This window comes from Panulirus ornatus, chromosome 61 (genome assembly GCF_036320965.1).
Source record: "Panulirus ornatus isolate Po-2019 chromosome 61, ASM3632096v1, whole genome shotgun sequence".
Taxonomy (NCBI): Eukaryota; Metazoa; Arthropoda; class Malacostraca; order Decapoda; family Palinuridae; genus Panulirus; species Panulirus ornatus.
The window spans coordinates 2565571-2593440 of NC_092284.1; the positions used below are offsets into that span (position 1 = coordinate 2565571).

General features: G+C 37.6%; 1 protein-coding gene across 1 annotated transcript; it reads right to left on the reverse strand.

Moving 5' to 3' along the window:
• Positions 1–26532, reverse strand: LOC139767477 (transcription factor E2F5-like). Its single transcript, XM_071696896.1, has 9 exons — positions 26404–26532; positions 23193–23414; positions 20646–20804; positions 20243–20350; positions 10701–10865; positions 9484–9646; positions 7148–7264; positions 5026–5082; positions 1–1692 (listed from the first exon to the last, which is right to left on the reverse strand). Exons 1-9 carry the CDS (start codon positions 26509–26511, stop codon positions 1559–1561), a joined length of 1233 nt encoding a protein of 410 aa, XP_071552997.1. The 5' UTR covers positions 26512–26532; the 3' UTR covers positions 1–1558.
• Between the last annotated feature and the right edge of the window lie 1338 nt (positions 26533–27870).

The following is a 27870-nucleotide window of genomic DNA, read 5'->3' on the forward strand; positions in this document are numbered from 1 at the left end:
TAGTATTTTCTTAAACCTCTTTCAACTCCATCTAACTAATGACAGTTATAGTGTCCCACAATGAAAACACTTTTAACTTAGTTATTCTAGTCCTTACATCAACCTTTACATTCTTCCCTCTGATCCCCTTAACCTGATTAGCTGCTCTTTTATCTGACTCATTAGCGGATATGGGAAATGGCAAATAGTCACAAAAGGCAAAAATTTATGGAATTGTTTTGGATTTTCTCCTGCCTTGTCCATTACAGTCTAAGAGTTTCTCTGTTTTTCCTTTCTTATCCTGTGTACATAGAGACATTACTGGTCTGCCAGCTTGTGCTTATGCCACAAGTGAAAATTCATCTTCAGCAAGGTTGTATCATTAAAGTGTAATATCAATAAAGGGTTTCTCACTCCAAAAGAGTCCAATCTTTTCCTGCTACTGACTGCAAGGCAGCTTAAAGATGCACAAGCTCCTGGAGATGGGATCCAGGTGTTATGCAGTGATAATAATAAAACATATATACATGATTTCAATACTTGTGGCGTTGACATTTCATGAAGATTTTATCAACTTCTATACTAACTTACACGCCAGTTCAATGAATAAGTTAAATTATGTAATGCAATTTATACAGTTGTGGATTTCCTTCAGAACATAATGGTACATTTACTATTATATTAATAATAATAAACAAAAAGAGAAAACAGCATCAAACAATCCTTGGTAATGACTAGGTGAGGGCATAAGACTTATGCAATATGTCAATAATCTTTCTATCTTTCAGTTATGAAAAGAATCCAACCATCACACTGTGCACTGGAGATAAATGACTTTACTAAACCACAATGATGTATAACAAATATCACAAGATATGGGCTATCACATATTCTGGCAGTCAAACCCAAATGCAGCAATGTTTCCATTAAAAGGAACTTACAAATACCTTCAAAAAATAGGAACATATGCATCAGATGTCTCCCTTTCATGAAGACCAACCAAATTCCAATCTGTTACTCAATGTTGAAATCAAGCCTTATTATGCATTGGGCTTATACCTTCTCTACTGGTTGGACCTTTACCCACTTTATGGATAGTACAAACCTAAAAACTTACGTTACATGGAATGCTCGAGTTTCATGGTCAACTCAAAGATAAACCTGTCTTGTGGGACAATCACAAGCTAATATTGCTTATAAACATATTTCAATGAATTCTGAATCTAAATTCAAACTACTTAAATTATTACTTTAAAGCATCTCAAGCTGAATTACCTTTTTTTTTCCTGTGCACACTTGCAAACTTCAGTAATATTCAAGCATAATCCGCGTCAATGTTTTGGTAAATACTTTTATACTCCATAGTCAATGACTATTCAGGAGCCCAGACTAGCTAATACGTCCTCACACAAGAGGGCTGCCATAGTGTCAAGGTTAGTCAACATATTTTCAATCCTCTAAATCAACCCAGTGACCATTACTTTCAATACTGTTCCTTTCTCCTACTTGAAAGACATTTTTGCCCTCATTGTGAATTCATTTAATTATCTGAAGTACCTAACTTTAAACTTCATAAAATTCACTGTAAGTCAGCACTAAGTGAACTTAGCATGGGAACATCAAAGAAGTCACAAACACCCTCTGTTTCATCCAAGTTGAACATGTAATCTCGCTCCGATGGTGGTGGACTTAGCCGTAGCAAAGGTGCAAACACTGGAAAAAATGTCCTGCATTAATCACAGTTAACTGCTGTACTATCTTCTTACGACAAAAATAAGCTGCATTGGTTTCTGGTTGTACCCATTCCCTTTCCTACACATTCCTGCCAAATACATACATTTGGCAACCAAAGCATAGCCATAAGAATTAAAAACATGATAGGAAGGGACAGACAGATGGCCAATATTATACAAGAATCACAATTATCCATGGGAAGAAAAGATGCTGTCACCTTTGATACACTTTTTCTTTCCCATCAACTGGATCATTAATCTAGCCTTTCAAAGGAATGATGAAGTTCAAACGAAACTTTTCTGGCAGACTCAGTTATGAAAAGAAGAGAGTCAAGCTGTCAATCCCAAAGCTGCCAGCACATCTGTGGGAATTGGCTACCTACTAGCTGTTGTGTGACTCATGTTGAAATGGGGGCACACAAGCAGCCAACTCTTAAAAGCTGATGCCAGACCGTAGAAGTTGGGAAAAACAAAAATACAGATTTCCACAGCTTATCAAAGGGAAATAAGTAGATGGTAAATCAATCAGTGCATAATTGGAAGAGAATAAATCGGCCAGATATAGTGCATGAGACAGTGATGTGGAAAACATTATTCACTTCGATACACTGAACATTAGTTGAGGATGTGTGAATAAATTTAGAGGCTGGATCCCATATACATATAGCATAGACATTAAATATAACTGAACAGAAAGAATATCAACTAAACAAAAATCTACCCTGAAGTGATGACTGTCTATGATCAGTTTGAAAAGTAGCTAAGTACAGAGAAGAACTTTCATTATACCAGTTGTGCATGTACTTACCTATCAAAGTAAGCAATGGCAAAAGTCAACTGTCTGAGATTTATATGGAAAGCTACTGAGCACAGAGAAGAATTTTCATTATGCCAGTAGTGCTTGTATCTACTGATGAAAGTAAGCACTAGTAAGAGTTAACTGTGTCATTTTTATGGAAAACTGCTAAGTACAGATAAGAACTTTCTTTATGCAGGTAGTGTAAGTATCTACTGATGAAAGTAAAAAAACGATAAATGGTAATTGTCTATGATCTGTATGGAAAGCTGTTAAGTACAGGGAAGAACTTTTATAATGGCAGTAGTGCATGTACCTACCTACGAGAGCATAGAAAAAATGGTAAAAGTCAGTAATGTTATAAATATGTATGGTGTCAGGTTTGTGTAATGCTACCATGAATGTTTAATGCTGAGAAAATAGCTGAAATAAATGTGATATGGCAACTATGGAATATATCAATAACAAAGAACAGCGGAGACTATTATCGTAACTGACATTAACAGATTATGTTATTCAGTCAGGTGAATCAGAGGTTTGTTAGTAATGGGTGTGGAATATCCTGAAAGGAAATGCAAATAAACACAAATTTCTTCTGCTTAAAACAGGTCAATCTCATTGTAATATTAGTCTGAACATGGATAAACTAGGAAATGTAAAAGACTAACTTTGTAGGAGTAATGATGATTCATGATGGTAACAGAAAAGCATAAAAAAAAAAGTGGTCACAGTAACAAAAGATGCTATCATACCTCTGGCAAAATGGGGAAAGTGCCTTCATAACCATTCCCATTACTGTGTACAGATAAGACACTTTATGAGGCAGAATTCTAAGTACACATACCTCAAATGAGAGCACAACAGAGGGATAACTATTACAGCAGTCAAAATTATGTTGTCTGTTCCCTATGCCCCTCTTAGTAAGGAAGGAAATGGCTATTAGGTATCAAAGGCTAATTAAGAGTATGGACATAAATAAAAGGTCTACAGTATGCAGTATGAAGGTTATCAAAAAGTGCAAGGAAAAGTCTATTAAAATGGTATAACCTCTGAAGAGTGAATACATGTGGGGCTGATGGTCGAACAAATGATGGAAAAAGGAATCCACATAAAGAAATAACAGAGAGCTAACTACCAAAGGCTAGAAGTTCTGAAGATTCAAAGTGAATAACTGATGGCAATGCACAGCAGGTGCATTTTGTGAACTGAGATGCACTATGAAACAGGTCTTATCTCATGGATCAATAGGCACCTAAAATATGAAAATCATGAAGCCTGGCATGCAGAAGACAGCTAACTCTGTCTCAATGGGTAGCGATATCTATTTTCATTTATTTATTTTGCTTTGTTGCTGTCTCCCGCATTAGCGAGGTAGTGCAAGGAAACAGATGAGAGAATGGCCCAACCAACCCTCATACACATGTATATACATACACGTCCACACACGCAAATATACATACCTATACATCTCAATATATACATATATATACACATACAGACATATACATATATACGCATGTACATAATTCATACCACCTGCCTTTATTTATTCCCATCACCACCTCGCCACACATGGAATAACAACCCCCTCCCCCCCTCATGTGTGCGAGGTAGCACTACGAAAAGACAACAAAGGCCACATTCATTCACATCCGTCTCTAGCTGTCATGTAATAATGCACCGGAACCATAGCTCCCTTTCCACATCCAGGCCCCACAGAACTTTCCATGGTTTACCCCAGACGCTTCACATGCCCTGGTTCAATCCACTGACAGCACGTCGACCCCGGTATACCACATCGTTCCAATTCACTCAATTCCTTGCAAGCATTTCACCCTCCTGCATGTTCAGGCCCCGATCACTCAAAATCTTTTTCACTCCATCTTTCTATGTGTATGTATATATATATATGTATATGTTGATATGTACATGTATGTATATGTGCGTGTATGGGTGTTTATGTATATATATATGTGTGGATGGGCCATTCTTTGTCTGTTTCCTGGTGCTACCTCACTAACACGGGAAACAGTGATCAAGTATAATAATAATAATGTGTATGTATATGTGTATATACTGATATGTATATCTATGTATATGTGCATGTATGGGAATGGATGAAGGCAGCAAGTATGAATATATACATGTGTATATATGTATGTGTCTGTGTATGTATATGTGCATGTATGGGCATTTATGTATATATATATATATATATATATATGCGTGTATATGAGTATTTGGGCCATTCTTCGTCTGTTTCCTTGCACTACCTCGCTGATGTGGGAAACCGTGGTTAAGTATAATAAAATATAATAAATAAATATATATGAGTGGATGGTGCCATTCTTTGTCTGTTTTCTGGTACTAGCTTGCTGATATGGGAAACAGTGATCAAGTATAATAAAAGAAAAAAAATAATGTATACATAACATGTGAGGGTGTACTCATCTGTCCTATCCCACCTCATTCACTATAGACGTGAAGCTGATAAATAAATGAGGAAAACATACTCACTTTCAGTTGATATTAGCTCTTCAACTAACCCTTCTCCTATTGTTGACAACATAGTATCTGAAAAGAAAAATATGCATCATTACTTTTCATAAGAAGTATGCAAAGTTTTTACTACATACTTAACATAATCTGGTATACATGGATGACAACATAGTATCTGAAAAAAAATTACGCATCATTACTTTTCAAATCTAACATGTGAAGTTTTTATTACCTACATACTAGGAGCGATGAAGAATGTATGGAAAGAATGTTATCTGGGAGAGCAAAAATGGGTATGTTTGAAGGATTAGTAGTTCCAACAATATCATATGGTTGCAAAGCATGGGATATACATAGGGTTGTACAGAGGAGGGTGGATGTCCTTGAAATAATATGTTTGAGGACAATATGTGGTGTGAGGTGATTTGATCGAGTAAGTAATGAAAGGGTGAGAGATGTGTGGTTATAAAAAGTGTGAGGTTGAGAGAGCAGAAGAGTGTGTGTTGAAATGGTGTGGACATATGGAGAGAATGAGGAAAGTTTGACAAAGAGGATATATGTGTCAGAGGTGGAAGGAACAAGGAGAAGTGAGAGACCAGATTAGAGGTGGAAAGATGGAGTGAAAAAGATTTTGAGCAATTGGGGCCTGAACATGCAAGAAAGTGAGAGGCATGTAAAGAATAGAGTGAATTGGAACAATGTGGTATACCGAGGTCGACGTGCTGTCATTGGATTGAACCAAGGCATGTGAAGCGTCAGGGGTAAACCATGGAAAGGTCTGTGTATGTGTATGTATATGTGTATATGTTGATATTAATATGTATATGTACATATATGTGGGGCCTGGATGTGGAAAGGGAGCTGTGGTTTCGATGCATTATACATGACAGCTAGAGACTGAGTGTGAACGAATGTGGCCTTTGTTGTCTTTTCCTAGTGCTACCTCGTGCACATGTGGGGGGGAGGGGGTTGTCATTTCATGTGTGGCGGGGTGGCGACAGGAATGAATAAGGGCAGACAGTATGAATTATGTACATGTGTATATATGTATATATCTGTGTATGTATATATATGTATACGTTGAGATGTATATGTGTGTGTGGACATGTATGTATAAGCATGTACATGTGGGTGGGTTGGGCCATTCTTTTGTCTATTTCCTTGCGCTACCTCGCTAACGCGGGAGACAGCGACAAAGTATAAACATATGTACATGTACATGCAAGTATGTATATATGTATGTGTGTGAGTGGCTGGGTCTTAGTCTGTTCCCTGATGTTACCTCGCTGATGCAGGAAACAGCAATCATATCTTTTTCTTTTAAACTATTCACCATTTCCCGCGTTAGCGAGGTAGCGTTAAGAACAGAGGACTGGGCCTTTTTTAAAATATCCTCACCTGGCCCCCTCAGTTCCTTCTTTTGGGAAAAAAAAAAATAATAATGAATATAATGAATAAAATATAAATACTAAAATATAAATACTGAACCCAATCTAGTATATATGGTTTTTACTACTACAGAAGCAACCCTTAACTGCTCCCATCATCAGCTGATAATCCTTATATGCCTTCTCCTATCATCACATAATTATCCTTAAAGGCCTGCTTCCATCACCACATGACAATCCTTATTGCCATAAAATTAAACTTTCCTGTCACAATTCAAATACCCAGCTGAACTATCATAAAGAAAGGTGCAGGGGAAAAATTCTATTCTCCTCAACACCCATACAATCACCTTTAAAAATGCATGGCCTATAGGTCATTAGCACATGGTAACCCCACAGAGAATACATAGAATGTTGGATGACCTTAGTAATTAAGAGGAATATTCATGAGATGAGTAGCGGACAAAGAAAGACTATCAATCTAACAGTTGATAGGATAAAAATCATAAAAAAATCAAGGTTCTAAGCATCTGGTGCTGAAAAAGATTTTAAATGACTAAGTTGCATCAAATCACCATCTATCAGTCAAACTAAGTGCAGTTCTGGGGATGAGCATGACCTTGTCATCAGGCATTATTCCTAATGAGTGAATCCATGTATGGAAAACTTCAAAACAAAAGTAAAAGTCTATATTTATTCCTATTTGTTAGTTCTTTGTTAATAAAAGATGCCAAATAACAGTAAAAACATACCTGAGTTACGTGAAAATGCTGGGGATGAGGCTGAACTTTCTTCCAGCTTTTCCTGCTTGATGTTACCGACAGGAGTTGGAAGTACTTCTTCGACATTTTCCTGTTTAACCACTACATCTATTTAAAAGAAAAAAGATAACTAAATCTATTATACGGAAACTCACATTCATACTGATTATTCCAACTTTCAATTGAATTAGAAGCCTCTCCCTAAGACTTAAAAAATACCTTTTACATCCAGGCTATTTCCTGTTATTTGCAATCCATCTGTGGCTCCTTCACATGCCAATAAACATACATGAATGCTCTACTTTCACATCATTTTCCCATTCATACTTACTCCTTCCACATTTACCTCCAATCTTGCTCTGCACCTAGTTTTACTCTTCCTTTTGGTTTCTGAGCCTCTTATGTGCCACCTTACCACCAAACTTTCATCTGGCAAATTATGCAGTCAAGTCAAAGCTAAAGGGTGCAATGAATAGGAAAATACTGCAGCTTTATACACCAGGGCCCTGAGTTGTGGCTCTTCAACTTGTGATGTTTTGGACTTATATACTTATATCTATGTCTATGGCTGCCACATGCACAGGCAACATTCTTGCAGCTGCCAAATGGATATTCAAGTAAGTCCTTCCGCCATGGTGCTTGTAGGGTAACTGACAGCAGTGAAATTTCTTAGGGTGGACTATTACTGCTAATATATAGTATTTATATATGGCTCATGGTTCCTCCAAAAGATTCAAAATTGGGTCAGAAACATTTACATGTATCTCATATGTGTGCAGGACTCTGGTCCCAAGCGTACCAGGGAAGCATTAGCAAGTACCTCAAACGTGTGTAGGATTCTGGTCCCAGTCATACCAGATACATGTGTAAGACTGATATGAGTTAAAAGTTACAAAAATAGAATGAAATGGTATTTAGGGTGTACTGGTCACATGGGAGAGAATGAGAGAGGAAAGATTGACATAGGGTGTACCGGTCACATGGGAGAGAATGAGAGAGGAAAGATTGACAAAGAGGATGTAAGTGTCAGAGATGGAGGTAACAAGAAGTGGGAGACTAAAATGGAGGTGGAAGGATGGAGTGAAACAAATTTTGAGCGATCAGGGCCTGAACATACAGGAGGGTGAAAGGCGTGCAAGGAATACAGTAAATTGAAACGATATGGTATACCGGGATCGATGTGCTGTCAATGGATTGAATCAGGGCATGTTAAGCGTCTGGGGTAAACCATGGAAATTTTGTGGGCCTGGATGTGGAAAAGGAGCTGTGGTTTCGGTGCATTAAACATGACAGCTAGAAACTGAGTGTGAACAAATGTGGCCTTTGTTGTCTTTTCCTAGCGCTACCTCGCATGCATGCGGGGGAAGGGGTGCCATGTCATGTGTGGCAGGGTGGCAGTGGGAATGGATGAAGGCAGCATGTATGAATATGTACACATATCTGTGTATGTTCATGTATGTATGCATAGAAATGTATAGGTATGTATATGTGCGTGTGTGGGCATTTATGTATGTACATGTGTATGTGGGTGGGTTGGGCCATTCTTTCGTCTGTTTCCTTGCGCTACCTTGCTAATGCAGGAGACAGCGACAAAGTTTAATAAATAACTGAGGATGACAATGCAGAGATGACGAAATCATCTTTTTTATGCTAAAATCTCCAATTCCAGATAAATGCTTCCACTGGGGCCAGGCCTTAAATGAAATATATGGGGTAAAGAGATAGACAATGACCATTCATACCTATTTAGGAAGCCACAAGTAATATCTTTAACTGATGCTAAATGTTTAAGTGGATGCACATGTACAATAATTATTCCAATCAACTCCTTACATGAAGCCCAAGTCCTTAGTCATCATAACTGCAATCTGATATTCTTACTTACTATGGCAACCCAGATCATCTCTGAACTGTTGCCGAGAGAACATCTATACTTTTATTAATTTTCAGCTTACTTTCAAGGGCACTGTTGTATATGATTCTATTTTGCTGTACCGTTAATTAAACATTTAACAACATTCACAGTTGTCTCCTGATTCAGAGCATCATTATATATACTACTGAATAAAGTTGGTTCACCTGGGTGGACAACTCTTGGTCAGGTCATCCATATGCTTGCGTTTGGTTATTATAAGTGAGCACTGGGTGAGTGTATGTGTATTCTTGTTTCAGTGCACTTTTGTCTTACAAGGAAAATCTTTCACCAATATAGTGTGAAGAAGCCTGTCACAGGACAACAAAATGAAAAATACGACTGGCACACAATGAACGAGTACATTATCTCTCTTATACCTTTGGTTACTCAACTTTCCAAATGCAATAACTACCTGATAGAGTCATCTGTGCAGCCGCTGCAGCAGCTGCTGCAGCTGCCTCCTGTCTCTTGCGTGCTCTTCTGGGGGCCAAGGCTTCAGTGACACTGCTAACTCCTGCTGAAGCCTTTCGGGGCACTCTGCGAGAAACTGTAGCTGCTTCTGCTACATCACCACCCTACAAAACACATTATTGTGAGTGTGACAAAACAGGAAATGCATCACTCCCATTACAGTCAATTAGAAAAGAAATGACACAGTTTGAATAAAACCATTTCTCAGTCTCTACTCATTCAACAGTTCTGTTATTTTCTTTGGTTACATACATAAAACAAAATCCAATAGATATAAAATTCAGCATAAGCTCAAACTTTATCTTACAAATATTTTAATCTCCAATTACTTCTACTTTTCCTAGTATGCCTCCCTGGAGTAATCTCACTCTTTCAATATTTCTTTCCTCGTTTATGGCCACTGTGCCACATGATGGTCTTCAACTAAAATTACCTCTATCTTACCTTCTTCCTATACTTTCATACATGTTCACTATTTCTAGCATAACCAAGGGTAGTGTCTATCTAACTATTCTACTTGCATCTCTAATGCCTGTTCCCCTAACTGAAATTCCCTCAAGTGGGTAGCGACAGCAATAGAATCTCCTTAACTAGTGAACTCCAGTGCCACTTCTTTAGCCTTCAGTGCCTCACTCTTAAGAGGTCACAGGCAGAGGACAACTCTAGCACATTCTGTTTAGAAGCTCCTATCTAATGTTTCCACCGACTACTATTACCCAATACCCTTATTTTTACTTCAAATCTACTTTTAGCATCCTCCTCCTACATACATATTCATAGCAGCCAAGCACTCTGTCTATCTCCTCATCTGATACAACTGATGATGATATGAATGTAGTATAAGCAAGATCAATCCCATCAAATTGCAGTAGAATTAAAGGTAATTCTTACAAATGCAAAATTAAATAGTCGTGCAGAATACACCCGTGTGTTTGGTATTTTTTCAAAACCAGTTAAAAAAAGAATTTTGACCTTTTTTCACCTATCATAATCACTTCTCTTTCCCAAGGCTCATTCACCTGTTTGTGACACTACCTCACTAAGTGGGAGACAATGAACATGTATGAACGAAAGAAAATTTTTCCTACTGATAACCTAGGACATAATATTCTAATACCATACAAACAATGGAGTCTATAAGAGGACAGCAGTACTTACTTCTGGGTGTGATGGGCTCCGTGCCACTGGTGTGTGAGCAGTGATGCCTTTCTGTGGTGTTGTACGAGGGCGTGACGTAGGTGGCTGGACAGGAGGGGAAGAAGCTACCCTCTTTACACCCCGTCCCTCCATTTCTTGTTTCATTACAGTAGGTGGTGGTGGAACCTACAATGGATAGAGATGCCATCTTTTCTTTAAGAGCATTTGGTTAACATAAAGCTTTATATGGCAACACCACAGTATGCATGCATCTCCAAAGGTTCAAAATGGAGTGATGGCTGCAGTATCTCCTTCAAATATATTGGTTCCAATTCTTCCCGTTAATTCTTATCAAACAAACTCTCACTAACCAGCAAAGTAGTTCCACAAGAATCTTTATACAACCTTAAACTCACTTAATCCTACATACACTTGCTCTGTGCTTCCATCTCCTTGTTGGTTTCCCTTTTCCACTTTCCCTTCACCTCATATATAAATATAAATATACACATAGAATTGAATACTACAGCATATTTAGAGTAAGTGAGCTTGGGAAGGAGACTTGTGTGAGGAAGTACCAGGAGAGACTGAGTACAGAATGGAAAAAGGTGAGAACAATGGAAGTAAGGGGAGTGGGGGAGGAATGGGATGTATTTAGGGAATCAGTGATGGATTGCGCAAAAGATGCTTGTGGCATGAGAAGAGTGGGAGGTGGGTTGATTAGAAAGGGTAGTGAGTGGTGGGATGAAGAAGTAAGATTATTAGTGAAAGAGAAGAGAGAGGCATTTGGACGATTTTTGCAGGGGAAAAAATGCAATTGAGTGGGAGATGTATAAAAGAAAGAGACAAGAGGTCAAGAGAAAGGTGCAAGAGGTGAAAATGAGGACAAATGAGAGTTGGGGTGAGAGAGTATCATTAAATTTTAGGGAGAATAAAAAGATGTTCTGGAAGGAGGTAAATAAAGTGCGTAAGACAAGGGAGCAAATGGGAACTTCAGTGAAGGGCGCAAATGGGGAGGTGATAACAAGTAGTGGTGATGTGAGAAGGAGATGGAGTGAGTATTTTGAAGGTTTGTTGAATGTGTTTGATGACAGAGTGGCAGATATAGGGTGTTTTGGTCGAGGTGGTGTGCAAAGTGAGAGGGTTAGGGAAAATGATTTGGTAAACAGAGAAGAGGTAGTAAAAGCTTTGCGGAAGATGAAAGCCGGCAAGGCAGCAGGTTTGGATGGTATTGCAGTGGAATTTATTAAAAAAGGGGGTGACTGTATTATTGACTGGTTGGTAAGGTTATTTAATGTATGTATGACTCATGGTGAGGTGCCTGAGGATTGGCGGAATGCATGCATAGTGTCATTGTACAAAGGCAAAGGGGATAAGAGTGAGTGCTCAAATTACAAAGGTATAAGTTTGTCGAGTATTCCTGGTAAATAATATGGGAGGGTATTGATTGAGAGGGTGAAGGCATGTACAGAGCATCAGATTGGGGAAGAGCAGTGTGGTTTCAGAAGTGGTAGAGGATGTGTGGATCAGGTGTTTGCTTTGAAGAATGTATGTGAGAAATACTTAGAAAAGCAAATGGATTTGTATGTAGCATTTATGGATCTGGAGAAGGCATATGATAGAGTTGATAGAGATGCTCTGTGGAAGGTATTAAGAATATATGGTGTGGGAGGAAAGTTGTTAGAAGCAGTAAAAAGTTTTTATCGAGGATGTAAGGCATGTGTACGTGTAGGAAGAGAGGAAAGTGATTGGTTCTTAGTGAATGTAGGTTTGCGGCAGGGGTGTGTGATGTCTCCATGGTTGTTTAATTTGTTTATGGATGGGGTTGTTAGGGAGGTGAATGCAAGAGTTTTGGAAAGAGGGGCAAGTATGAAGTCTGTTGGGGATGAGAGAGCTTGGGAAGTGAGTCAGTTGTTGTTCGCTGATGATACAGCGCTGGTGGCTGATTCATGTGAGAAACTGCAGAAACTGGTGACTGAGTTTGGTAAAGTGTGTGAAAGAAGAAAGTTAAGAGTAAATGTGAATAAGAGCAAGGTTATTAGGTACAGTAGGGTTGAGGGTCAAGTCAATTGGGAGGTAAGTTTGAATGGAGAAAAACTGGAGGAAGTAAAGTGTTTTAGATATCTGGGAGTGGATCTGGCAGCGGATGGAAACATGGAAGCGGAAGTGGATCATAGGGTGGGGGAGGGGGCGAAAATCCTGGGAGCCTTGAAGAATGTGTGGAAGTCTAGAACATTATCTTGGAAAGCAAAAATGGGTATGTTTGAAGGAATAGTGGTTCCAACAATGTTGTATGGTTGCGAGGCGTGGGCTATGGATAGAGTTGTGCGCAGGAGGATGGATGTGCTGGAAATGAGATGTTTGAGGACAATGTGTGGTGTGAGGTGGTTTGATCGAGTAAGTAACGTAAGGGTAAGAGAGATGTGTGGAAATAAAAAGAGCGTGGTTGAGAGAGCAGAAGAGGGTGTTTTGAAATGGTTTGGACACATGGAGAGAATGAGTGAGGAAAGATTGACCAAGAGGATATATGTGTCGGAGGTGGAGGGAATGAGGAGAAGTGGGAGACCAAATTGGAGGTGGAAAGATGGAGTGAGAAAGATTTTGTGTGATCGGGGCCTGAACATGCAGGAGGGTGAAAGGAGGGCAAGGAATAGAGTGAATTGGATCGATGTGGTATACCGGGGTTGACGTGCTGTCAGTGGATTGAATCAGGGCATGTGAAGCGTCTGGGGTAAACCATGGAAAGCTGTGTGGGTATGTATATTTGCATGTGTGGACGTATGTATATACATGTGTATGGGGGTGGGTTGGGCCATTTCTTTCGTCTGTTTCCTTGCGCTACCTCGCAAATGCAGGAGACAGCGGCAAAAAAAAAAAAATAGAGTTATTAATCTTCTTTCTTATATTCTCTGATTTTCTCTGTATTATTCTACCATTAGGTGGGTGCTCAAACACCAAATGTCTAAAGTTATCCATTTATTTCAACCAAGCTTTCACCTTCAAGGGAAAACACTAAAATCAAAACAATTAAGAAAAAATCTAAATACAAAATATGGAAACAGAAACAGAAAACTTACAGTTGAGGAAACACAGAAGAACAATATTAAACGAGGTAGGAATATAGAAAGTCCATCACTTAATATGTTAAGTTGGGCCAAGTGAGACAGCTACTGTCCGGATGTGGAGTTGAGGTCAGGTTGGGCTCATCTAATTCTCTCTGACCTTCATAACGCAGGACCAGGTTGATCAGCATCGCATTCCTGCTGTCCAGAAATGGTGGACTTGGTAGCTTGTGGCAGGTGAAAGACATCCCACCCGTCCCAAAGTGGCATTAGATATATATCTTACTGGCGGGCCATCAAAGAGCAGTATGGTGGTGGTCATGTTTGTCTGGATGTTGATGAGAGGTGCTTTCTCTCTAATGTGAATGGCTTCTAATATCTGTAGTCTCCTCCAATCACTGCAACTAGCAATTACTGGTGTAATTCACTAAAATCTCCCTCGTTAGTCTTGTTTCATGCTTTTGTTCATGATGTTGTTTGATTCCACCTTCTTGTAAGTGGAATGAAAGGTGGCGGCTCAGGGGGCAGGTTGTATATCCAATGTAGTTTATGTGGTGGGGCTGACAGTCCCCAACAAAGCATCAGTACACATACCACATCGTTATGATTCAAACTTCCAGAAATGACGTACCATATTGTTGTTCTTTACAAGTGAACATGTTTGAACACCCACATAATGGTAGAATAATACTGAGAAAATTAAAGAACATAAGAAAGAAGATTAATAACTTTAAATATGCCATCATATTCAATTCTATGTGCATTAGAGAAAACCTGCTCCCAGGTTGTTTGTGGATGGGTAGCTGTCATTTCATTGCATTACACATGACAGCTAGAGACTAAATGCGAGCAAATGTGACCTTTATTTGTCCGTTTTCTAGGGACTACCTCACTGACACAGGGGTGGCAATAATTGATTGTCATTTCCCATGTTAACAAGGTAGCGCCATTTTTCACCAACATCTTTCACTATCAATCCTTTCTGTCACATACTAAAAGTACATACACATGTTTTCCTATTACTCTTTTCCATCTCTGCCAAACACCCATACCATGTTGGAGACACCACTTTACACACAATCAGAAAAGTAAAGCAATGCTGAGTCTGATTAGTACTTGGATGGGTGACTGCTGGGAACACCAGATGGTGCTGGAATATGCAATGAGCTCAAAGAGCTATCCTTGCCTAATGATAAAAATCTCATCATAAGTATTCTATTCTCTCCAGCAGTTTCACTACATATTCACACTGTAGAAAACTATCAGTTCAAGTTGGACAAGACCAAAATGACCTCATCTAGCAAGTGACCTGAAATTTACAAGTTTCCAACTACCGTAGGACTGGATAACTAAAAAGTCTTGGTATAAACATTTTGAAAAGAGATAATTACTGGCGATCATCCAATTATGGAAGTTTTGTCAGTCATTCCTATATATATATATATCTTAGTTCAAGCAGCCCTGGCAGGTGCATGACAGCCATGGTTATTACTGTTTTTTTGTTGGCCAGTTTCTGTCCCACATGGGCCCTTGTATTCTGAAAGCCCATTCTCAAGACATGGCACCTTTGGTGTGCTAATGATAAAGATCATTTCTGAAGAACACTCAACTGCACCGATGAGTGGCAGATTTAAAAGTATCCTTAAACTTTCCATTTATGGAACATTCAATTTCTCTTGCAATCCACAAGACAAATTCCTTCCTTCCTTTCCTCTCTGACCTACAGCACCATACATAACTGACCATCATGCTCATCAATACTACCACATTCCTTCAAAACTCTCTACACATCCAGTTCTCAAAATTTCCTTATACTGTAACTTCATTAACTGAGCCCTAGTTATTTTTAACTCTGGCTAAGAACTGACATTAGCTCAATGAATGGGAAGATCTCCAACTCCAAGAAAAGACACGTTCCAATCCCACACCTGACCCAGTGCTTGAAAAAAATTTCTGGTTAACAATCTGTGAGTTTTCATGAAAGCTGTTACATTCAACTTAAATGGATTTCACCAGTAATGGAGACTTTTACTGTGGCCACCCCTGAAGGAGTTCCCAGAGGGAACAGGTATCAGAGATATAGACAGACAGACAGAAAAATAGATAGACAGACAGATAGAGAGGTAGGTAGAACTAGAAAATTCTAGCATCAAATGCACATAGGCTCATTCTATTTGTCCTTAGATCCCACCAATAATTTTCCATTGCACCTAACATCAATTTATGCTCGGATATAGAACACTGATCTGGGCTTCAGAGCAAAAACCCAAAACTTGCCCAAATAATGTCAACTTTACATTCTGCATACATATAATTTGGTCAGTGCAACTACTAAGGGCCCTCGCTTAGTGACAGGATTATCTTCCAAGGGACTGTTCCTCTTGCAATGTCATTATGTGAGTCACTGAATCTTATGTTACTGGGGGAGGTTACGTTCCTGACCAAAAATTTGCCCTTTATAAAACATTACCTAACTATTGTAAGGAGGGCTATACTGAGCTAGGAAGATGCTAAGTTACAAAAAAAGGAAAATATCAACAAAATCTTTGAAAGCCTTCCCAAAATTAATAGTGGGGAGGGAGGGCTATACTGTTCTGAAATACTGTCAGTGTACTGTACGGTGTAGGGTACATATATCAAAAATCAACTGACCCAAAAAGAACTTATCGAACTGAGAGTGGGGAGGACTTTGCCAATCTTGGAAGACTGTATGAAAACCTGACTTAACTTCCCTAGGAAACTTAAATTTACTGTGGACATGTATGTATATACATGTGTATGTGGGTGGGTTGGGCCATTCTTTCGTCTGTTTCCTTGCGCTACCTCACTAACGCAGGAGACAGCGACAAAGCAAAATAAATATAATATAGAAAGAAAGAAAAAAATAGGGGTACCCATTTCTGTAGCGCCCCTAAATCGGAACTTTCCCAAACCTAAAGATAGTGACATTTTTATTACTACTGTAAAAAAAAAAAAAGATGCCAAGAAATTAACCAACCCTGAGTGACTATCAGTGTTAAAATGATGGTGGAATCAGATGGAACTGCATTCATAAGCATATTTAGGTACTAATACACCAGTAAATACTAATATCACATGATGAATCAAATAAATTTGCCCTCTTAACCATAAATTTATGCAAGGCAACCTAAATGCAGTGGAAGATGAGAAAATTCCTTTGTTTACAAGCCATGGCACTTTCTCACCACTGGGATACAAATGAAATTGGTTTCCTCTACCTTCATTATGGAACACATGAGTAAGAAAAAATACTTACCCTCTTTAATTTTACCATCAAAAGAAAAGAATACTGGACGTTTCATACGGCATATCAAAACTATCAACCTGGTTCTTTCACTGGCTTTCAACACATTGTGCAGCAGCAGTATCTTAATAGTAAAATACCAGTAAATAAAGATGGTACATCAGATTTTTTTATCATGTATTCTATCACTGTACAGCTTAGTAATTTAAGATTTGTTTCACATAGCCACTGCCAAAATAAATCTAATTCTGTGTCCCGACAAAAGCACATTTAGCATTTCCAGTGTGAGTACAAGCAGTTGCAGGTCACTTGTAAGATAGAATGCGTTCATTTCAGTATGCAATGCTGTATTTTGTTGATACAGTATGCTCCGTCATAGTATACTATGTGTGTTAATGTTTCTAAGTAGTTTTCATTTATATGGAACAATAAAAATTGTTGGCTGTAAAGTTGGTGTTCCATATAAGGTGACTATCAGCTGAAGGAATGTGATTCCACATGATTTTTCCAGAGCTTCTAGGATGTAACATCATCATAAAATGCACTGTGATTAAAAAACCTTACAGTATCTTCAAAAGTTTCATTACGAATGGAAAAGAACATTCAAAATGTTAAATTTGGAAGGTGTTTTTTCTCAAATCTATTACTTTTGCAAAGCCTTACTGCCACAACAAGAATATGTACTTTAATTCTTGAACGTTGGCATTGCAAACTGTCGCTCTATGAGCTGTTGTTATGTATGAGTTGCCATTTCACAACATTTTTATTCTGCTTGTCAAAATGCAAAGTAAGCTGTTTGTTCCTTTTAATGGGAGTATAAGATACACATATGTATCACATTTTAAAGCGATGATTAAAACATCTCAAAGATTTACTTGACTTTAAAAAAATAAGTTCCATTCATATGAAATGAAACTGTCATAAACCTCAGAGGCTCAAACATTTTAGAAAGAGGCAATTGCAACTGAGTAACTATAAAAGCAGAAGGTTATTACATTTCTAATTTATACTTGAAGGGAAGGCTTTCAGTCCCATAACTTTAAACCCCCTAATGAATTCATAAGAGTAATGATAAGATAAGTATTGGAAGATGATCAGTATCAGTCCCATATTCAAACAATCCCTGATCAGCCTAAAGAAATAATGTTCTGGTAAATATATGTGGAGACTGAGGGCTATCGGTTGCAGTCCCATACCTTTACAGAGGAAGTCAGCGTGATGACACAGACAACCCGCCATAGTGATCTGGGGGAAAACAAAGCGGATACAATCACTACGTATGACACGACTTTTCAAAAGAAAAATATTTACATTCGTATTAAGATGGCTGATAGGCGATGCAATACAGATGTAACTTAGAAGTGAAGGCTGTTGGGTTAAAAAAAGCATTTGTATTTCCAGCTTATATATAATGGAAAATAACCCAGATGTGTGTGGGCCTGTATCATCAGGATAGGAAGATACAGTTAGAGTGCCTTCAATATTTGATAGTTTCAAGTTAATTTTCAACACTGGTCTTTGATACTCGAGTAATTTTAGGCAGCATATTTACCCTTCATTGCTATCCCTGTATATATACATTTTGTTGGGAAAGTGCAGTGAACGAATATGGCAAATACATTTTCAAATTTCTTGTCCCCCTCTGAAAAAGCTGATGCTTTCTAGTGGCATATATTGATACCATGTCTCAACTACAACTCTAATTGGCCAGCTGATAGATCCTGAAGCTTCTCAGTTCCCTACATATTATCATGGTAAGAAGAGGTCATATGCACACTCTAGGAAAATGCTGAGCACAAATGCATATGTTTTCAAATTTCCTCCACATTTGAATGAGCCCATGCTTTCTAGAGGCACATATGGAAACCACCTATCACCTGCAACTCTAAACAGCCTGTGGAACGATCATGAAGCCTCTCAGTTTGCTGTAGATAACCTCAACAGGAAAAATCACACACTCCCCAAGCCCCACCCTACAAATCTAGAGTAAACACATGAGATCTGTGGGGCTAGTATGGCAATAGGAGCCAAAAACATGGTCTGGACATACAAGACCATTTTGAACTTGACACTAAATGAAGACTCTGTCTTCAGGCAGACTGGAGTAAAACAAGAGCGCAGGATGACACTATGGTGGTGCAGCAAGATTAAATGACTAGCATTGCGCCAAGGTTCAAACGTTTATGACGTGCTGAGTTGATGTGGCCATAATCAGCTTACTTTTTTCCTCAGTATTTCAAATCTGCAAATTTCATTCATCCTAAAGACAATCGTTACCCTGATCAGCACTTAATGGGTTAATACACTTAAAAAATTGTCTTAATTCATTAAGAAAAGAAAAACATTAAGGTCAATTCCTAATAGGTCACATATCTTTCAAAAAACAAAACATTCACAGTCATATTCTTTATTTTCTAATGTAAACAGACACTGATGATAATGTCCAAGACTATCTATCAATCAATAACTGAATTAAACTTTGTGAATGCATAACAGCACCTTAATTTCTTAGTCACTTCCATTCTTTTGCTTAAGAGTCTTTTAGACATCTAAGCTGATGTGGTACATATCAACATATGTTTCAAAATCTAAAGGCAACTGTCAACACTGTTAAGTATATCACCCAATGTTACTATCAAAAGCAAATATGTTTTTCTATGAATATCATTAAAAGAAAACCAAAGTTATCTTTGGCATTTCTTTCAGAAAATTACCTAAACAGCTAATCTAACAGTGCTGTATCCATTTCATTAATGATGGTGATGGTGTTAAAGTGTTGTGTCAATGACAGCCAATGTAATTGTGATTTAACACACATGGCCATCATCTGCCGTAGTATGTTTGTATTATCACTTACTTGACTTACAGCAAATAATCAGTTATCATCCCTGGCTGTTTCTTTAGGAATCCAAATGAACACTTTCAATGGTATTCCTGGCTTTAATACCAACAATGCTATGTACACAGCAAATTTTAACAATCCATATTTACAGAAATTGCCTTTCTTACACTTTGCCATGTGCTTCCCCCATTCTAATAGGTCCACATGCCCAAAGTTATACAGTGAAGACTGAAGGTTGATAGTCTCAGTCCCATAACTTTAATTCATGCAACATGGTCAGAGCAGCAATGGTAGCACAAAGTAAAATGGTCAAAGGAGCAATGGTAGCATGAAGCAGCATTCAAATGTTTTGCAAATCTTATGCAATGCTGTTGACAGAATCCATCCTACTGACCTGCACCACAAGAGGTGGAGAGTGTTCTTGCTCTTGGTTGACTAGTAATACATATATTGGTCCACTCTCTGACTTGAGATGAATTTGGTATTTTTTATCACCATTTACCTGTGGACAATGGCATCAAAAATAAATTATCAAACTAATCTCATTATTCAAAAACTGCTCAGTAACAAAATTAGTAAGATTCAGACTTGGGTGTTCAAAGCTGAATTCTCATATTTGTTCATTTTTAAAAGAAGATACAAAGCAAAACAAATCCAACAAAAACAAAGCATCTAAGACGAAAATGTTTCCATACCATCCGAGGAATAGGAACTGAATTCTCATATTTGTTCATCTTTAAGAGGTACAAAACAAATCAAACAAAAACAGTACACTAAAGATAAAACTCTTAACATACCATCTGGGGAATAGGAACTTCCAATTGGGTTCCGGAAGGTGCCTGTATGGCTAGCAGTGTGTCTCCTTGGAAGCAGTTGCAGATATCCTCATGGTTCACATATGCCATCTTGTAGTTGCTCAGGTCTTCTGTGATGTTCTTAATACTTTGTTGTACATACTGTCAGGTAAAAAAAAAAATTATATCAGCATGAAAAATCAGTAAAAATTACTCAAAACTTATCAATAAATACCAAAGACATACAGGTTCTCTTTGTTATCAAATTCTGTAAACCATAAGTAATAAAAGATATTTACAAATTACCTGAAAGAAAATTGTGCTCAAAAATGAAGAAGAAACATATCTATGGTTGTTTTTCCTTCACTTCCTTCAAAACAAATGGGAAAATAGTATATATTACAAGAAATCTTGTGTTCTTTAGACAGTACAGACCAGCAACATTAGAAGCCATTTTTTTAAGTATCCATAACCATATTAAGAACCATACAAAGATGAAACAGATAAAAATGAGGTGGCGGTGCTGCTGTTAAAATCTTGGGTGGGATGATCAATTGTTGGCAAAACTTTTTTCTGGCCTTATAATTCATACACCATTACAAAAGTAAGGACAGCTCCTCAAGTCATTTTCTTTTTTTATGTCAGTTCACTGTTCTCCACCTTAGCAAGGTAACGGAAGTATCATGTGAACAATGGCCTCATTTACTCATATCCACGTTCTGGCTGTCATAAATAATATACCAAAACTGCATATGCCCTCTCCAAAAAAGCAGGGGTGCATAAGAAAAACCTTTTTCACCAAATTCTGATACAAAATATCCACTTTTTCAACAACTGAAAACCTGTAAAAATACTCAAAATATATGCTGTACACTTGTCTTGACCTGGAAAAATGAAAGCTGGTTTAACAAGTACCAATATAACAAATAAAAAACCATAACTACAAAATGTATCTTTCTCTGAACTCAATGAAGCACTCTCATAGTTGTAAATTATGCAACCAGCAAGCGTACCCGTAACAGCTCAGGTAAGAAATCCGAGCTCCATGTTGCCTTGCTAGTGGAAGCTCATGTGTGCCAAATATCCTGGAAGCCTTATCAGTGAACACTTCTTCTGAAGTGCTTTGGTGTTTCAGTGGACAGGGTGTTTGACATGCATTTGTAATAATTGATGCCAGATCTAGAAGTTGCAGGTTAGACTCCCACATCAAAGGTTATAAAAATATTATGGACTTCTCTTAGTCTATAGTTCTATGAATAAGGAAAGACAGCATAAATACATATCCTGTAGTTATATGGAACTAGCTTAATTTATAACTGTCTTTACTTAAGAAAACAACTCATAAAATATCAAGTATATCAATTGGCAAAAACCTTTCTGAATAGTTCAATACAATTAATGATACCCAATAATCATCCTGACCAAATCTCACCCAGATTCAGGGATGATCACAGAAATCATGCTATGTACACGTCAACCATGTATTTTTGGTACAGGTAAACAGCACTCTGCACAAAGTAAGATTTTTTTGTTACACTGAAATACACACTTTTCAAACGACTGCCTCATGTTCAACCAAGAACGTGCACCCAATCTATGATAAATAAATGATTAGCCAACTCCACAGCCTGGCTGCCAGGCTGAACCTCCCAAATACTGAAGCTCTACATATCCATTGGAGTTCCCGAGAAGCAGTCCCTTCTCCAGTCCTTTCCTACAAGACATCCCTTTGTAAAACAATTTCATTTACTGATGCTTCATTGTAGAGCTTCTCCAAGCTGGTAGTGTCCAATTTTGTAGAAGCTCCAATTGGCATAAATTACAATGTGAAAAAATAAAACACAAACTTGGTAACAGTTTCTACTCATTTATATTTCTGGTCACCTGCTGAGTTCTAAATTTTGAAGACCACTCTACAGAAATGATCACTGTGCTTCTGATTTGTTTCTTCATTTTCCATTTTGTACCACACCTTAAGGAAACTTCTCCATTTTGGTAAAGTCATTACTCATACCCTTGGGGAACTCCATCTACCCAACTGAAGTCCTAGGGACAGCAACTTTGACGGCATCTGGCTGTCCTATTTGCTATCACAACTATTTTGCTGGCAGCTGACATGCTAGATGGAAAAATATTCTGATAATGTCAATGCTTACCTATGGCAAAGTTATGTCACTACTTTAAACTTCTGAACTGATACCTAACCCCAGTAAATCTCAATGCCCCCTCCAGCAGATGCAACACTAACACAAGACAAATCTCTTCATTTACTAGACAAAAAGTATATTCACAGATTTTATGTGTGCTTGAATTTGGATTTGTTCTGTGTACTCTTAATAAATAATAAATGCATTCAAATACTTTCCAGAATAACAGAAGACCTCCCTTCTAATATTAATGCTATCTGAGGACCTACAATTTGCTATAGCTAAATAGATTTAATGCTTTATTCATACATTCTGAAACCATAAATACAATTTATGCACAGTACAACTGCACAAATACAGTAGTACAATTTAATCATCAAAGTTTAACAACCATTAAACCAACCTGTCTGTGTTGATCAAGCATCTTCTCGTGTTGGTCAAGCTCCGAGATCTCTTCCTTAAGCATAGTGGCACGGTCAGTGAACTCTTGGGTATTAGAGCCTGGCCCCCCTCCTTTCCATACAATGGAGTTTTTACTCTTCTTCTCAATCAGCCCAATCCCCTCAAGCACATTTGTAATGTCGTATATTCTTCTCTTCTGCCGCACAGCCAGCTGATCTGCAGCCTGTAAAGACCACAGTCATTCATATTTCATCTGGTAACAGATGCATATCAATTGTGAAAAGTAACTGATGAAGTCATAAAAATACTTTATTACTTCTTTTAACCCTGCCACTTTATTTACAAATTAAGATACAAACAATACCATAGAGAAATGTACCTAATGCTTTCAGCCAAAAATCTTAAATCAGTCAGACAAAAGTGGAGAGAACTCTCACACTCAGGGAAACTGTGGGGTCAAATATAACAAAAAAGAAATTGTGGCAGAAACCTAACCAAAGAAACCAAACCTAACTTTACCTTGAGTGACAACAAAGACACATGGCTACAGCACATGGATGGAAGCAAAAATATCATAACTAACATTTCAAAAAACATCTAATACATTAACTGACTCTGCCACCTTTGTGAGGCAGTTAACACTGCAACTAGCAAATAACATCCACATTTGCATGCATCATCTCTGGCTGTCACATATGGCACACCAAAACCAGAGACTATTACCAACACAAGAGAGCTCACATAAATCTGATTCAAATGGATGTTCGGCTGTGGAAACTTGTGCCCAGTAATCCAACATTCAGCTTACACATGCTCGTAATTTTTCATCCTATGATACCAAGTCACTCAACAGTGGGAAGGGCTATAAAGATCATGAAAAATAAGAGGCTGAATAATGTAAAAATAAGTCATACAGATAATGCCTTAAGATAAAAAGTACAAATGAAAACTTCACTCAACTTCCCATGTCACAACAAATGGCAAAGACATACTTAAAACACTGAACATATCTATAACTGCTCCAGTCTTCTTACAATAAAATCACTGAAAGTGCAACAATTCTCATAATTTTCATACTACTTTAACTTTCCCTATGCCAGGAACAGATGAACAAATGTATAATGCACCAAAACCAGTTTCATGCATGTCATGATGACATACCTAATGAAATACCACGGAAACCCAGAGTACGTGCTAGGTTTATGATTCTAATATAGATTACGGATACTGCAAATGCAAATCAAAGCTAAATAGTATATTTTCACCATTCACTAAGAGTGTACTTGCGTCAAACCCTTATTTCTTTTTTTTTTGGTAATACCCACTGCTGGCACACATACATAAATACGGAGGAATTCAAACACCCAACAGACCTTTGGGACCTTTAGAGGTAGTTTGTGATAGTGGATGATATCAGAAACTCACAGATTAATGTGATAAATGTTAGAAGGTATGCAGGTAATTCAAACCGAATAACGTGAAAATTGTCACTGTGACTATGGAGGGGCAATATGACGATAACAAGCCAGCATTTGCCAAAGCTCTACTAATATATACACACCTGTTCTCAGGTGAGACAGGTTATGGGTGGATTTTTTATAATACATATGTCCAGTTGAGCTGTACATCACCACAAGCTTAAGATATTAAGGAATTCTAATGTGACAGTGGTGTGGGGTGTGAAGATCAATGAAAGTCTAGATTTACTTAGTATAAGAACTATTCAAACACTTGTAAAACCAACAGAACCTATGAAAACCTCACCTTGTTCCCCCTAGTGGCAGGGATTCAACTGAACAGAGGGAGCTCTCAATACACAACAGCTTACGTAACAACATTTTCCATTTATGACGACTGAAAATTAGGTCATCTTGAATAACAACAGGTAATCCCTTATGGTTATGGAAGACTTGAAAAGGAAAAAATACCTCACATTCTTAAAATCAGGTCATCATCATCACTAACACCAGGTAACTCCTTATGGTTACGGAAGACTTGAAAAGGAAAAAAATACCTCATATTCTTAAAGGATATTCTTTTACATTATACACATATTTCATGTTATTCTTGTACTCACCAAGCATTTCATAATGTCAGGATATACCTCCATTCAATTCATAACCTTACCATGAGTTATTCTTTATAAATATTTGTTAATATCCCACCTGCAGACGATCAACTTACAAGCACAAACACGTCAGCCAACGCAAGATATCACACAAGTTAGACCATTTTGTGCATTATTTCCTACCTCTAAACTACTTACAATAATTTCATAGTCTCCAAAGGATGTTAAAAGTAATCATGGCCCAGGGGAGTACGTACATTTTGTTTACTTGAGCAGGTAAATTACTAGAAAGCAGCACGTATTTTAGTTGACAGCCATTAACAATAGTGGTACCAATACTATACAGCCATATAGAGTTCAATGACATGCGTTTAAACCAAACACATAAGTTATCTGTATGATGCACCGAAACAGGAACTCAACCTTGTGCTCTACATTTCCTTTAGCCGCTGAGCACAGCAACTTTCGGTTTACTGACTAAGTGTGAGTTGCATATAACTTACATAATCAACTACAGAGGTATATAAATATATTTCATTACGTGAAACAAGTTTTTTAATAACTTGTTTATAATTGTTAACTGATGCCGCCTGGGGTATAAAAAAAAATTATACTACATCAAGATACATATTTAAAAAGTTCCCAGTATTAATAGTACATATGTAACAGCATTTACATATAATACTACATAATAAATACTATTAAGCACGGTCATTGCGCAACCATAGCCCAAAACCCTCCTGCCACAGGTTAAGAATTTAAGGCATCACATATCTGGCAATGCCATAGCAGCAATTACATCATGACGTCCATTAATATCAAAAACCTTTCACTAGGAACCACGCCATGAGGGAACTACCCTCACTATCTCCCGAGTGCCGTGGGAATAGCCACCAACCACCTAATTGTACACAACGACACCTCCGGACTGGTTTCTATCCCTACGAGTCTCCCTCAGACGAGAACACGTGGGTCTAAGGCCAGAGTAAGGGTATTAATCCTAAGGGTCAGCAGCTGTGGCGTGCTACAAGGCTGGAAATATGTACCTTGTGGTCATCTGAGGCTGAGCGGCGGCCCATGTCACCCACCCCTCACCCCAGGCTCTTACACCTCACGATCCTCATCTACCTCTACCTCTACTCACAGATTTGATATCCAGGACTCCATCCTCGGCTTCCTGAAGAAGAGATACGAATTTGGACGTTAATAAACCTAGAGACTTTTCTTGTCTGCTCGGTGGGATGTCTGCCATGTCTGTATTTGTTTTTGTTCCAATAACGGTTCCGCTGGTGTACCCGAGGACGAATTTAATATATCATCAATATCCTTTAATTTCTACTATAAATGAAAATACAAAGAATAATTTATTATCTATATGATATATGTAAATTACCCCGCGTGCCGTTTTTATAGGAAAATTCTTAAAAAATTGGTATTTCTCAAGATGTTACTTCATCTTAAATACAGTAGGTTACAACCCGCGTGGATTCGAAATTTAAATCTTTAAATTATATACATATAATATAAGAAAATCCCATAGAATTTGATAATTGATACATTAATCTTTCACTTGATAAAAAAAGGAATAACTCATTAGTCGTACATTCTTAATAAACATCAATAAATCCATGGCGGTATAGGTGCTCTTTAAATGTCCCTAGAGCCAATGATAAATGTAGATGCAGATTGAGTCTTGCCAAATCCTCTCATATTGTCACCATAGATAATAAATACAATAATGAATAAGTCAAAGTTGATAGTAATATCAATATAGCAGCGATGTTGGTGAAAATTATACAACAACAAACTATGATGATAATGATAATAACAATAATAATCATAATTATAGTGATAATGGTATTGATAATAACAGCAACAACAATAAGAAGATAGTGAAATAGTTACTTGTGTAACTTCCACACATAGAAATACTTAGATATGTATATAAAAAAAAGTGTAATGATTTTCACAGGTCGTCCCGGGTCGAGCAAATAGGTTCGAATCCTGGTTGTGGCAGGCGGTCCACAGTCAACCCAGCTGTTCATCCACCCCCTAGGGGTTAGTTTATAAAATGAGTAACTGGTTCAGACTAGGATATCTATATGTGTGTGTGTGTGTGTGTGTGTGTGTGTGTGTGTGTGTGGACGTACCCAGTCTCGAAGTAGCAGGAACTCTGGAAATTTTCCTGGGATTAAATAAATACATAGAAAATTATTTAATTTACCATGAAAGTCTCTCCCTTGTCTATCTATGTACAAACAAACAAAATGATTTTGATGATTGTATACTCTAATAATACAAAGCTTTATCTGTATTTCCTAACTATTGTCCTCTGTGTAATATCTTTTCCCAATGCATGTTGATATGGAAGATTCAAATATGGAGAAAAGGGACAAGATGAAGATTACACGAGTCAAAGAGAACCGAAACCATTTAATACAAATGTTTACCATCTAGACGAAGGTTTTCATTATATAAACAAGAATTAGAAAGTATTTGATATAATGTATCAGTAATCATTAAGCTCTGCAGTTATCTTCTTGTGGAATATCTTAAAATTGTAAAAAGCATTTAATCCAAATCAATATATGATATTCCTTACCTCTATGAA

Excerpts from the sequence above, each read along its gene's own strand:
- LOC139767477 (XM_071696896.1), bottom strand. The coding sequence starts at position 26,511 with ATGGCAGACATCCCACCGAGCAGACAAGAAAAGTCTCTAGGTTTATTA. Across the intron at positions 23,415-26,403 it reads GAGTCCTGGATATCAAATCT|GCTGCAGATCAGCTGGCTGT; the intron begins GTGAGTAGAGGT and ends TGGTCTTTACAG. Across the intron at positions 9,647-10,700 it reads GGAGCCCATCACACCCAGAA|GGTGGTGATGTAGCAGAAGC; the intron begins GTAAGTACTGCT and ends TGTGTTTTGTAG.